Below are 12,940 nucleotides of genomic sequence, written 5' to 3'. Positions count from 1 at the left end.
TCCAGTTTTGGAAAAGGCCATTCATAGAGGAGCACAGAGATGGTCCTGAAAACGCTATTTAACAGCCTAGCCTAGCTTTGAAAGGGAGAACAAATAAACTCAAGAATTTCCCCCCACTTCTCTTTTAAGAGAGAAGAGAGTATGTAGCCAAGAGATATGAATATTCCAATTTCAGGATTCTATATTCTATCATGTAACAGTAGTCCTTCTGGTGTCGTGTTTCCTCTCTGACCTACTCTGAAGGGTTAACACAAGTTAATTCCAGAACCTTAAGCACTGATATTTTTTTTTAAAAAAAATATTATGTTACCTATTAGGATGAGCAGATCACAGCCAGACCCTTTTAAAAGCAGGGCATGCAAGGTGTTAAATGTTTCTTGTGAATCTTCTTGAGTAGGTAGCCAAGAGATATGAATATTCCACCTTTAAGATAGAGATTTTCCAGAACTGTTTTCTACAGCACATACCTTTGAACGTGTTTTCAAGTCCTCTCTATATTTTCCAGCAGCAGATTCCCCAAACGTCAATTAAGCCAACCTTTCTGAATCAATCAAACAGTATCAATGTAAACGAAGCATTTTATTAGACAACCAGCCACCCCAACAAATATCCCTAAGACAAAAAGGGGAGAGAAATGTTCACTTCTGAACCCTGTTCATTTTCTTTTGACGTTCTCACGGGTATGATAGTTTCAGTAAAACTCTAAGATTTCATTTCTGTTGTGTGACATTCAGATATTAGTGAGCAGGTATATGCTTGCTTAATATGGACAAAACTATTTAACACTCCTTAATTGCATAATAAAGGCTTTGAAGGCATTCAATTTCCCAACCTTTCAAAGAACGATTATGCAGAGGTGGGGGTAGGGGGACAATTTCCTGACTATATCCATAAGCTCAAGCAATTGCAGCAGTCTTTTTTCATTCAGTTCCAATTTTCTAGAATTGCAATGTTTTTCCCCCTCTTTTTAATGTATTGGAGTAGTTCTGTTTTATTGGGATGCTTTATTTTACTATAATCGCCAGCTTTTACCCAATCTAGTCAACTGATTTGTTGCTGTTTTTTCCCCCCCAGGAGCCTCTTCAAAGGGAACACAAAAATATTTTAAGTAAATGCAAATCAAATAGAGTAAAATAAACCTCAATTATTTCCCCTCTATCAGCAGGAGACAATCTGATGCCCTCCAGATGTTGTAGAGCAACTTTCATTAAAACTCTGCTAGCCTGGTTAATGATAAGGAATTGTGAGAATTCCAGCATAGCTAGACGTGACCTTCACTTCATTATCAAAGATACTAAGACTCGGCCTGGTAAAATAACAGCAAACAGCTGGTTCCAACTCCATAAAGCCAACATAAAAACTAAACTCCTTCAATATTTGCATGCTGCAGGCAATGTATCAGAGCCTTTAGATCAGTGTTTTTCAACCTTGGGAACTCCCAGATGCTGACTGGGGAATTATGGGAGTTGAAGTCCACCTGTTTTAACATTCCCAAGGTTGAGAAAAACTGCTTTAGATGTGGAAAATGGCAAGATCATGGGTTTTCAGTGTCTTCAATCCACCTCTTAACACTAAGAGTCATAATTAACAAGTTTCACTTTCCATCATAAATCAATCCAAGCTCAACCACTCCCCTCCCCGTTTTTTTTTCTTACTCAGTAAAGTCAACCAATAATTCTAACAACCATTACCAGGAATTCAGATTGACTGAATTCAGAATAATTTATTTCTAGGAAAACAGGTTTAGAACTTGCCTTTCCAGCTCTAGCAAGTCACTACAGATTGATGGGGTGATGGCTTGGGAGTGGGGACATAGCCAGATTTGCCACATGTTTTCATAAAGACGAAAATCAGATTTTACAAATATAAACGTTGCCTTCACATTGCTCTCTCTCTCTTATACACACTCTCCTTTTGTCCCTAATTCTTGACATTTCTATTAGGAATAGGTTATTTTAAGAAATCATTTTATTCAAGAAAGCAGATTCTGTAGAGCGAATTTTGCATTTAGTCCTAAATTTATTAACAAAAGTGCCTGCATCACAGTCTTGACAGCATATCACTGGGGTTTAAAATATTATGGTTATAGGATACAACAATGTTCTCTTTTGGGAATGTGGTGGCTCAGTGGCTAAGATGCTGAGCTTGTCGATCGAAAGGTCAGCAGTTCAGCAGTTCGAATCCCTAGTGTCGCGTAATGGGATGAGCTCTCGTTACTTGTCCCAGCTTCTGCCAACCTAGCAGTTCAAAAGCATGTAAAAAGTGCAAGTAGAAAAATAGGGACCACCTTTGGTGGGAAGGTAACAGCATTCTGTGCGCCTTTGGCATTTAGTTATGCCAGCCATATAACCACAGAGACGTCTTCAGACAGCACTAGCTCTTCGGCTTTGAAATGGAGATGAGCACTGCCCCCTAGAGTCGGCAACGACTAGCACATATGTGTGAGGGGAACCTTTACCTTTACCTTTACCTTATGTTCTCTTTTCTTTAAAATCATTTGTACAGTTGGTCATTCCTCACAGGGCACCAATCATCAATCTCTTCTGAACTATTTTGGCATCTTTAATTGTCGTGTGTGGTACTTTGGTATATATGGAACTACACAATTCACAAAAGGTATTAGTGAGTTCCTAACATGTGAAATACTCTACAAAGAAATGGAGAGATGGATCTACCAATGTTGTGATACCATACAGCAGCTGGATTTTAGATCAAATTAATTTTTGTCTAGTTATCCTTGCATTCATTCACTGTTGATTTGCACCTTGGCATCAGAGATACTATAATTCTCTTTGTAGTACAGTAAATTGGTTTAACTTTGACTACATTTTGACAGCAATCTTCTATAATATTTCTTCTTCATGCTCTATTCCTTTGAATAGCAGACTTCCTAGCTATTCACATCAAAATGTGTTAATGCAGATGTGTAGAGATTCTTCACTATACCAGCAGCTACAAACACGGCAAGTGTGTGTGAAGTAGAACTTAATGTTTATTTATCTAAGCAAATCTGTTTGAGTCATTTGAATTGATCTCTGATATCTGAGGAGCTGCCTCATCCTGAGGGGCTTAGTCTACCCACCTTGTTCCAGGAGAAAGACCATACTTCAGATCCCATCTGCCAAAGAATTTCAGCTGGCAGGATCCAGGAAAAGAGCCTTTTCTCCTGTGGCTCCTGCCAAAGCGAAATCTGAAGTATCATTTTGGAGATGGGGTCCGGTCCCGCACTCCTGGCTTTCCAGAAGAGCTGAAAACTTGTTTCTGCCACTTGGCCTAGAGCTACATTGGAGGTAACTGATGGGGTAAAGAAGAACCCCACTATCTCAGACAGCATGAGGGAGGGAGGGAGGGAGGGAGGGAGGGAAAGATAATAGGTAAAATTTTCTTTCTTTCAAATTGATTTATCACCCATCTGGTGGTTCAAAGTGACTTTGAACAGCTTGCCTGTTAATTTACTCTGTTGACGTCAACATCAGATTGGTTCTGATAGACGTTTAACAAATTTCATAGAATTGCATAGAGAATTTTTTTCAGCAAGAACCCATAAATTTGTTTACATGAATCCCAGCATCTGCCATTCAGGTTGAAAATTCTTGCGGCTTGAGGAAAGTCAGCTTTGGGGGGAAAAAAAACGTTGCTCCATTACTCACTAAAAGAACAGTTACAGCAGTTTGAGGTTTCTCTCCTTAAGCCACTAAACAAATTGTAATATCCAGAATTTAAGCCTGTTCTTATTCAGATTAAAATTGCTTACATTGACTTGACTTAGGAAAACCATTAAAGTATGATGTTATTTTTAAAAATGCCTGTGCATTTTTGAACTGTGATACTGAAGATTACTTAAGATTCAACCTATATATGACACTAAAAATCTGTGTTGTTGTTGCTGTTAAAAAACAGATTTACCCTAGGAAAAGGTAAAGGTTCCCCTCGCACATACATGCTAGCCATTCCCGACTCTAGGGGGCAGTGCTCATCTCCGTTTCAAAGCTGAAGAGCCAGCGCTGTACGAAGATGTCTCCATGGTCATGTGGCCAGCATGACTAAACGTCAAAGGTGCATGGACTGCTGTTACCTTTCCAACAAAGGTGGTCCCTATTTTTTCTACTTGCATTTTTTACGTGCTTTCGAGCTGCTAGGTTGGCAGAAGCTGGGACAAGTAATGGGAGCTCAGCCCATTACACGGCAACACTAAGGATTTGAACCGCTGAACTGCTGACCTTTCGATCGACAAGCTCAACGTCTTAGCCCCTGAGCCACTGCATCCCTAGGCCTGTATAAAATGTATAAAATGTATATTTACTTTTGTGCAACAGGGATGGAAGTGGGAGTGGTTGAAGATGAAAAGGAAGAAATCTTCTTTCCAGACTTGCATGTAACCATGGGGCACACACATGCCCAGTTTTTGGTTGGTTGGTTGGTTGATTTTGTTTCTGCTATTTGTTTGTTACATAGCTTTACATACATTTACATAGCTGTCCATCTTATACTGAACTCTTCTCATTGAGTTAGTCTAAAATCTTCCTTAGTTGCCCCAGTATTTAAAGGTATGTTTTACCCTTTAAACCAACAGGACTCAGTTACATCTAAAATGATATAAATCTATTACATTTTGCACCAATTACCATAAAGGTAAATTACAGAAGATGTAATCAACCCAACACCTATTGGCCACTGTAGGCTGGAGCCAACTATGCCCTCTCTCTCTTCCTGCCCTTAGACAGGACTCTCCAAACATTATGTCTTTGAAAGTAGGAGAGTCTAGCTCTTGAAAACTGGACTATCCTTCAGTGTGCTACTTCCTGAAGCCCATGGATCATTACCCAGTGGCCTCTGCTGTTTCATGAGGTAAATTGGCAAGGTCAGTTCTCCTGCTTTATGTGAAGCTCCTTCAGCCTGCTACTCAGTAGATTGGGAAGAATTGGCTTGGAACACGTGTTTCAGTTTACATGGGGACACTGATGATGTTACATAATTAGGACATGAAACATCTGGAGGCAAACAACTGAGCTTGGAGAGTGCCAAGGACTCAACAATTCAACCCTGAACTACAGATATTCTCTTCTGTTGGGATGAACCCTCCCACCAAACTCCATTCCTGTGTGGAAGGCACATTGAACAGGTCTACCTATCTGCCAAAATCATCCACTTTCCCCTCTGATGATAGCAATAGCAATAGCGCTTAGATTTATATACTGCTTCACAGTGCTTTTCAGCCCTCTCTAAGCGGTTTACAAAGTCAGCATATTGCCCCCAACAATCTGGGTCCTCATTTTACCAACCTCAGAAGGATGGAGGGCTGGTGGGGAGGGAGAAAAGAGGAGAGAGTAGGAGGTAGGAAAGAGGAGAAGAGGAAGGAAGAGGGGTAGAAGAGGGAGAAGGAAGGTGTAGGGTGGAGGGAGGAGAGGATGTAGATAAGAGAAGGAGACGAAGGTCTGGAAAGTAAAAGAAGGTAGAAGAGGGAAGAGTGTTAAAAAGGGGGGTGGTGAACCGGACTAATTGTATATAACTGTACATTGGATGAGCTGTTTGATATGATTGTAAAAATAAAACTTTTTTATGAAAAAAAAAAGAAGAAGAAGAAGGATGGAGGGCTGAATCAACCTTGAGCTGGTGAGATTCAAACTGCCAAACTGCAGGCAGTCGGCAGTCAGCAGAAGTAACCTGCAGCACTGCATTCTAACTAGTGCGCCACTGTGGCTCATGATGATATTCAGAAAAGGGAAGGCAGCAAGACTTGAGAGTTTAGCCAGTGGCTTTGTTAGCACATCCTGTATCCCAAAATCAGGACAAGCACTGGAAGAGATGCAATAGAGGGAAGATAAGGACCAGTCCATGATATGCCTGTATAGCTTTCTGCCACTTCAGAGAGCAAAGGATATTACTTTAATGAATGACAGGAAAGGAATCAAGCTCTCTGTCATCTTTCAAGGAGAAAGTAGATAAAGTTGAAAATAGGTGTGAAATTCCCCTAGAACAGGAGTATTTCTCCAGGACTATACAGTAGTGGCTAAAATTGTGGAAACCTTTTGGGAAAAGTGTATTTTTGAGGTTTAATGGCTAATACCACTTTTTTTTTGGAGTTTCAAAATAATCATATTCACTGCTGGAATGGCCTGGGAATAGCCCAGACCTTAACCCAATTGAAAATCTGTGAAGCCGACTAAAGAAACTTGTTAGTCAGAAGCGACCCAGCAATAAAACCCAATTAATAGAAGCAATCATTCAATCTTGGTTTCACATTATAACAGCTGCAGAACTAAAAGACTTGGTTCACTCCATGGGAAGACGTCGTAAGGCTGTAAACCTTCATGCTAAAGGTTACCCAATTATTAACTGATATGGTGATAATTTTTGTATATCTCTTTTTTTCTATGTGTTTCACTTTTCTTCTTTATACTGTAACTGCTATTCTAATAGCAAATCCAGCATATAAATTATTGCATTACATTCTTGATTAAATTATCTTTCCATTGATATATAATTTTATGGTACTACTATAAAAAAAAGCGGTGTTATTAGCTAGTTTAGAAAAGGGTTTCCACAATTTTGGCCACTACTGTATGTAAAATAAAAGGAATCGGGAACACCAGGGCTGTTAGTTAGGCTGGAATGTTGAAAAACATCTTGGAAGCAGCCTATAGCAAAAGGCTTTGAACTGTTGTCAGGAAACATGTTGGTATCCATACAGATCCCAGAAACAGCATTCTGCCTAGGGTGCTTCACCTTTACCTTACTAACAGCAGAAGTTACTTTACAAAAGCTGGAGTACCTAAGTCAATCCAGTTGAGCCTGCTTTTACCATTGCACTTCTGAACTAGCATGACCTTTTGACATCTGCATGATCTCTTGCATTTCAAAAAAGGATGAGCAGCTGCCACGATATAAACTTGACACAATCGTTCTGCAGCTGCTCTTGGCTCTGGAAGAGAAAGCTCAACTTTTTCAAGTCTCAAAGACCTGGAAAATTGCAGTTCAGTTGATCTTGCAAGGAGGGGAAAAAGTATGGTTAAGGTGTTCCCTGTTAATTCCAGGCTGATTCAAACTTTACTTGAAACAATAAACTGGGAGTTATAATAAACCAGGCTTAGCATGCTATATGAACACAATCAATATCACTGTCAAAAAAAAATGGAACAATTCCTGAAAGCCAGTATGACTATCTCTGAGGTCATCTGCTGGGAGATTAATGGTCTACCTGCTACAGTTGGTTGGCCACTATGAGAATAGACTGCTGGATTCAATGGGACAGGGTATGTTCCATAAGAGTAGCTTATCTTCTTAAATCCTACTGTATTCAATCCTATATTCTTTGTTAGACATATAAAATTGCAGCTGCAATTACCATATTTTTCAGAGTATAAGACGCACCTTAGTTTCCAGGGAGGAAAATAAGAAAAAAGCTGATTGGCAGGTAGATTGGCCTCCTGGAATACCCCCAATCAGCTGTTCCCAGAGGTGTATTTTAGCAACAGGTTCCTTGGTTGTGAGCTCTGTGCCTTGGGGTTTTTGTTGTTTTTTTGTTGTTGTTTTTTTCTGCCTCTGAAACTTCTGAAACTCAGTTTCAGAACAAAATTTTTTTTTTGCCTTTGAAAGCCTATGAAACAGCTTCAGAAAAAAAGCCTCTGAAGCTCCTTTTTGGGGGCTTTTTTCCTGAAGCTCTGTTTGGAGGCTTTTTTCCAAGCTCTGTTTGGGGGCTTCTTTTCTGAAGCTTAGTTTCTGATGCTTTTTTCAGCCTCTGAAACCTCCATTTGAGAAACTGGATGGGGCTACATTCTGAGTATAAGACGCACCGAGGTTTTCACCCTCTTTTTGGGGGAAAAAGGTGTGTCTTATATTCCGAAAAATATAGTATTCACTTGAAGTATTACTACCACTTTATAAAACCTTGTAAGACTGCACCTGGACTACTGCATCCAGTTTGGGTCTCCACATTACTAAAACAAAATGTTGAGACTTTGGGAGAAGCACAGAAAAGAGCAGCTAAGATGATTAAAGGCCTGCAGACTAAAACATATGAAGAACGGGTTGTAGGAACTGGGCATGGCTAACCTGGAGAAAATAAGGAGTAGACGTTACAGCATAGCAGTATTCCAGTATTTGAGGGGCTGCCACAAAGAAGAGGGCATCAAACTCTTCTCCAAAGCACCTGAAGATCAGACAAGAAGCAATGGATGGAATCTAATCAAGAAAAGATCCAACCTAGAACTAAGGAGAAATTTCCTGACAGTGAGAACAATTAACCTTGTTTAACCCAGCTTGCCTTCAGAAGTTGTGGGTGCTTCAGCACTGCAGGCTTTTAAGAAGAGACTGGACAATTACTTGTCTGAAATTGTATAGAAATTGCTTGAGCTGTGTTCTGCTGTGTTCTGATTGATTGCAATTCTGGACAGTTTTTTGAATGTGATGTGTCAGGTCTACATGATAGCAAGCTTCAGTCTGCAGTGGTGAAATCCAATTTTTTTTACTACCGGTTCTGTGGGCGTGGTTTGGTGTGGCTTGGTGGGTGTGGCTTGGTGGGGAAGGATACTGCAAAATCCCCATTCCCACCCCACTCCAGAGGAAGGATAGTGCAAAATCCCCATTCCCACCCCACTCCAGAGGAAGGATAGTGCAAAATCCCCATTTCCACCCCACTCTGAGGCTAGCCAGAGGTGGTATTTGCCAGGTTTCTGAACTACTCAAAATTTCTGCTACCGGTTCTCCAAACTGCTCAAAATCTCTGCTACCGGTTCTCAGAATCTGTCAGAACCTGCTGGATTTCACCCCTGGTCTTCAAACTTTGAGTTCAAGGTAGTGATCTTTGTAGCAGGTCCCTTTAGAAGTCTTGCCTTTTACTCCAGAATCCCTTTCAACACTTTACACATAGGCCTAGCTGTAGTAGACACCGAATCTAGGGAAGACCATTCTCTCTAGAGCACGCCTGTCAAACTGGCGGCCTGCAGGCTGGATGCGTCACACGCAGGCCATGCCCACCCTGGCTCCATAAAGGCTAAAAAGTTACCGCGTGACACAATCAAGTTTGACACCTATGCTTTAGAGCAGGGGGTCTCCAACCTTGGCAACTTTAAGCCTGGAGGACTTCAACTCCCAGTGCTGAACCAAATGGATCTATTCAATCTAAGATACACTCATAACTACTGCACCCCTCACAAAGTACAACAAAATAATAGTGAAAGAGGATGGTGGACATGGAGTTGTGGAAGAAGACTCAACCGATCCAAAAACAGAATTTGAACAACCAGTAGCCACTTTCCAAAGTGACAGTGTGTTATCTGCTTATGCTGAAAATAAAAGTTGATTCCCCCCCAGGCAGAATTCAGAAAACATATTTACCTATGACAGGAGCTCCTAACCCTGTCACCACATCTTGCTTTAGGAATCAAAATGTGACCGTGGGAGGGAGCTCCTGTTGTCTGAACAAGTCCAGGATAGAATTATTGTCTGAACAAGTCAAGCGCATGTTGGAATCCACAACGAACATTCCCAGTCCATCTCTTGTAGATCAAAAACTTTGTGCTCCCAGCAATAGCACTTAGAAGTTAGCTGAAACAATCTGCTAGTCATATTTGATGGGACTTTGTTTCCTAATGTTTAATGCAGATAAGTTTGAGTAACATAATATTGAAGCAAAGTGACAACGTCTATCAATGACCTGTCAATCATTTCCACTCCAAATCAAATAACAAAGCCATCACATATTTCAGGGTATTGCCCCAGGGTGGCTGTTGTTTCAGGCAATACATGCTGGATTAGGGTGACAACAGGGAAGTAGGTGGACAGGGTTGTGGGGTACACAGTTCCTATGATCTCCAAGCTAAACAATTGTTATTGAACATTTACTCAATCTTTTCTTGCTAACTGGTGCATTATTAAACATACGCCCAATCTTCCTGCTAACTGTGAGGATGCAATCCCATCATTTGTGTGGAAACAACACTGAGCCACCAGTGGAGGAAACAACTACATTGCTGCTGTACATGAAAAGCACTACCTTGTCCCCCACTATAAGGAGCCAATTACTTTGACACATCGGAGAAAGAACTGTTCAAATCAAGACTCTCAGAGCACATTAAAAATCAAGTTCCACTCAATTCCTTCAGCCCTTTTACAAAAAGCCCATTTTGCAGTTTGTACTACGATAAACATTCTGTGACCAGATCAACATGCTATATGCCTGGGTTTTACCAAAAGGTAAGTAACGTTGAACTAGTTTCCCTTCTCTGTCTGACTATTCACTTATTGCATGGTAATATTCCCACAGACAATGGGCTTCTGAACGAGGACAGGGTTTAAGCAAGAGAAAAAAGAAAAAAAGACATTATACTTCACAGCATCATTGTGGCCAATTGTTTTAGCAAACAAGGGCATATTACAAATATCAGGTAATTACCAGTATATTTCATTGGGGCCATGCGTCATCCACATAGCATCATCAGTTAATTTAAAAACAAATAAACTCATGATCTAATAGCCCAGGTACTGTATTGAGGAACAGTTTCAGGGCAGCTTTCTCAAACCAGATGTCCTCCACATGTGTTATACTAATTGTCACCATTCCCAACCAAAACTCTCCTTTTCAAGTTGGGTAGGAATTATGGATGTTGGACTCCAAGAAACCTGATTGGGATGGCTTAAGCAAGAGGAAAACCACCACCAATATCATCAATAGGAGATACGGGGTGGAAATACTGTGCACAGAATGGTGAGACGATTAGCTAAAGATAACCACATAGAAGACTGCCTCTTAGTTTTTCACACCACAAATCTACCAGCTCCTTTTGGAAATGTGCAGCAAATGTGCCTTCTTTGTCTTTGCAGTGGTGCTTCATCACCATTCAGTCAACTCCAGTTCCATTGGGCAAACTTCCATCTTTCTCTCTGACTCTCCTGCACTTAAGGTTTCCTCACAAGAACTTCATGGAAGAGGAAAAGCTGGAATGTTACGCACCCTGGACTTGGGGACTTTCAAAGCTAGAGAGCCCTCAAAAGGCAAGGAAAAGGCTTAGTAACAGCAGTTAAGCAAACTCAAGGAGGCCAGGGCTATTCACTGCCGCACTCTCTTTTGTCTTCAGATATCACCAGGGGTTCTCCAAGCCCACATTCAGATGTTCACCTTACATATATTCTTAAATCTTGCAGGATCCAAACTGGATCGGTCCCCATTTTTAATCTTTCCCTACCTCAATAAGATGCTTATTCTGCTAAGCCTCAGAAGCAACAGAAACATCCCACCCCACCCCCGTCTCCTATTTCACGGAGACAGGTCAGAAGTTGGTCCCACAACTGCACGGGCTCAGGGATGCCATGACTTCTTGCAAAAGCTGGAAGAGGGTTTGGATGGATGGAATAGGAACAACAGAGCAAAGCTCTTGGAAAGGGTGTAAAGTGAGAAACAAGAGTTGGGTAAAAGAAAGACCTGACCACCAACACAATATACAACCCCACACCCAAACCTAGATGGAAATGGAGGGGGAGGATATGCATATACTGAGAGGGAGAGAGACAGAGAGAGGGGGACAGAGGTCCTTCAGCAACTGGGAACCTGGTCTATGTTCTTTAGGAGGATACGGTGGCTCGGCTTCCTCTACTTACTGCCCACTAGATGAAATGGCCAAGGGCAACGATGGGAACTGTAGCCTGACCTAGGACTGGATCGCCCTCCTGAAAAACTAGCATCACAAAAGCAAGCCTGTGTAAAACAGTCAGCTACCCGCCGAATCCCCCACCCCCCTGCAAACACATCGAGCTACCCTCAAGAGGATAAACGAGGGCACGATGGAAAAAATTCTGCTAACAAAGAAGTCATTGACCACTTTGGAGGAGAAAACCGGGGCTGGGGGCTGATCAGCCGGAACGAGAGAGTTCCCGACCCAACGAAAAGAAGGAGGAGGAGGAGGAGGAGGAGATGCCCGTCCCGGGCGCCCGCAGGGAAGCCAAATTACCTTTGCCGCCCGTTCATCCCTCCTAATTCCGACATTCCGCTCGCACCACCGCTCTCCTTGCCAAAGGCAACCCAGGCATGCCGAGGCTACTTACCTTCGACCACCCCTTCACCTGCTGGCCACGCCTTGCCATTGCAGGCCACGCCCCATCGCCCCAACCCACCTGGCTCCGAAACCTCCCTAAATGACGCCCTCGCTGATTCAGCTTTGACTTAGCAGGAAGAGGCATCGATGGGTGCAGATACTGTAGGTCTGGCCTCGTCAGGTGTGGCAGCCCCGCGATGTCCCAGGACTGGCGCATCGAAGCAGGGGAGGGATGCGGGGCAAAGAGGGAGACGAGAAACCCCTTCCAGCCAGGGCTTCGCTTTCGGGAGCAGTTTTCCAAGTTCTCTAAGAGTCTAGCTCCGGAGAGTTTTCAGAGCTCATGAACCCCGTTACTTTCCAAGGGTTGTTGGGCTACCGTTTCCTGCCTCCCTCAGTGTTAGAAGTCAGAATGGCCAAGAGGGTTAATTCAGCAATCTAGAAGTTGGGTAAATATACTATTAAGTCCTTTATATTTTTTTGTCATATAAAAGAGTAGCATGGACCCATGGCATTATTATTGTGGCTGTTTATCAAAAGCTCCAGTTAGTAAAGAACCCACAAGATCTCTCAGTGAAACGTTCAAGAGATTTTGGGCTTCTTTGCAGTACAAGCTTAGGTCCCAGTTAAAACCTTAGTAGGAAATGAGGTACAATATGCCAACATTTGCTTAATTTGAAACTTGATTTCCTCCTCCTCCTCCTCTTCCTCTTCCCCACCCCCATTGCTATACTGGGCCAACTCAGGCTGTTTGTTCAGTTTATGATTCATTGTCTCATATAGATTCAGAAAATAAGCAATTTAAGCTTGGTGGGCAAACCAAGCTATTTTATCTTTAGGTGTGTGTCTCTGACATTTCGAAACCTTGCGTATATTAGAAATAACATGTTTTTGAGCGCAGAAACTAACATCAT

At 42.0% G+C, this 12,940-nt stretch overlaps 1 protein-coding gene across 2 annotated transcripts in view; it reads right to left on the bottom strand.

The window, feature by feature from the left end:
• LOC131193293 (hyaluronidase-4-like) overlaps positions 1 to 12,026 on the bottom strand; it is a 44,879-nt gene extending 32,853 nt beyond the window's left edge. For both annotated transcript variants that reach the window (XM_058173313.1, XM_058173315.1), the window contains exon 1: positions 11,946 to 12,026. In XM_058173313.1, coding sequence (XP_058029296.1) covers positions 11,946 to 11,980 — 35 coding nt within the window. In that variant the 5' untranslated portion in view covers positions 11,981 to 12,026. The remainder of the gene's footprint in view (positions 1 to 11,945) is intronic.
• Positions 12,027 to 12,940: the final 914 nt, after the last annotated feature.

This window comes from Ahaetulla prasina, chromosome 2 (genome assembly GCF_028640845.1).
Source record: "Ahaetulla prasina isolate Xishuangbanna chromosome 2, ASM2864084v1, whole genome shotgun sequence".
Classification (NCBI taxonomy): domain Eukaryota; kingdom Metazoa; phylum Chordata; class Lepidosauria; order Squamata; family Colubridae; genus Ahaetulla; species Ahaetulla prasina.
The sequence above is the reverse complement of the archived record's forward strand: the minus strand, read 5'-3'. Positions and strand labels throughout refer to the sequence as shown.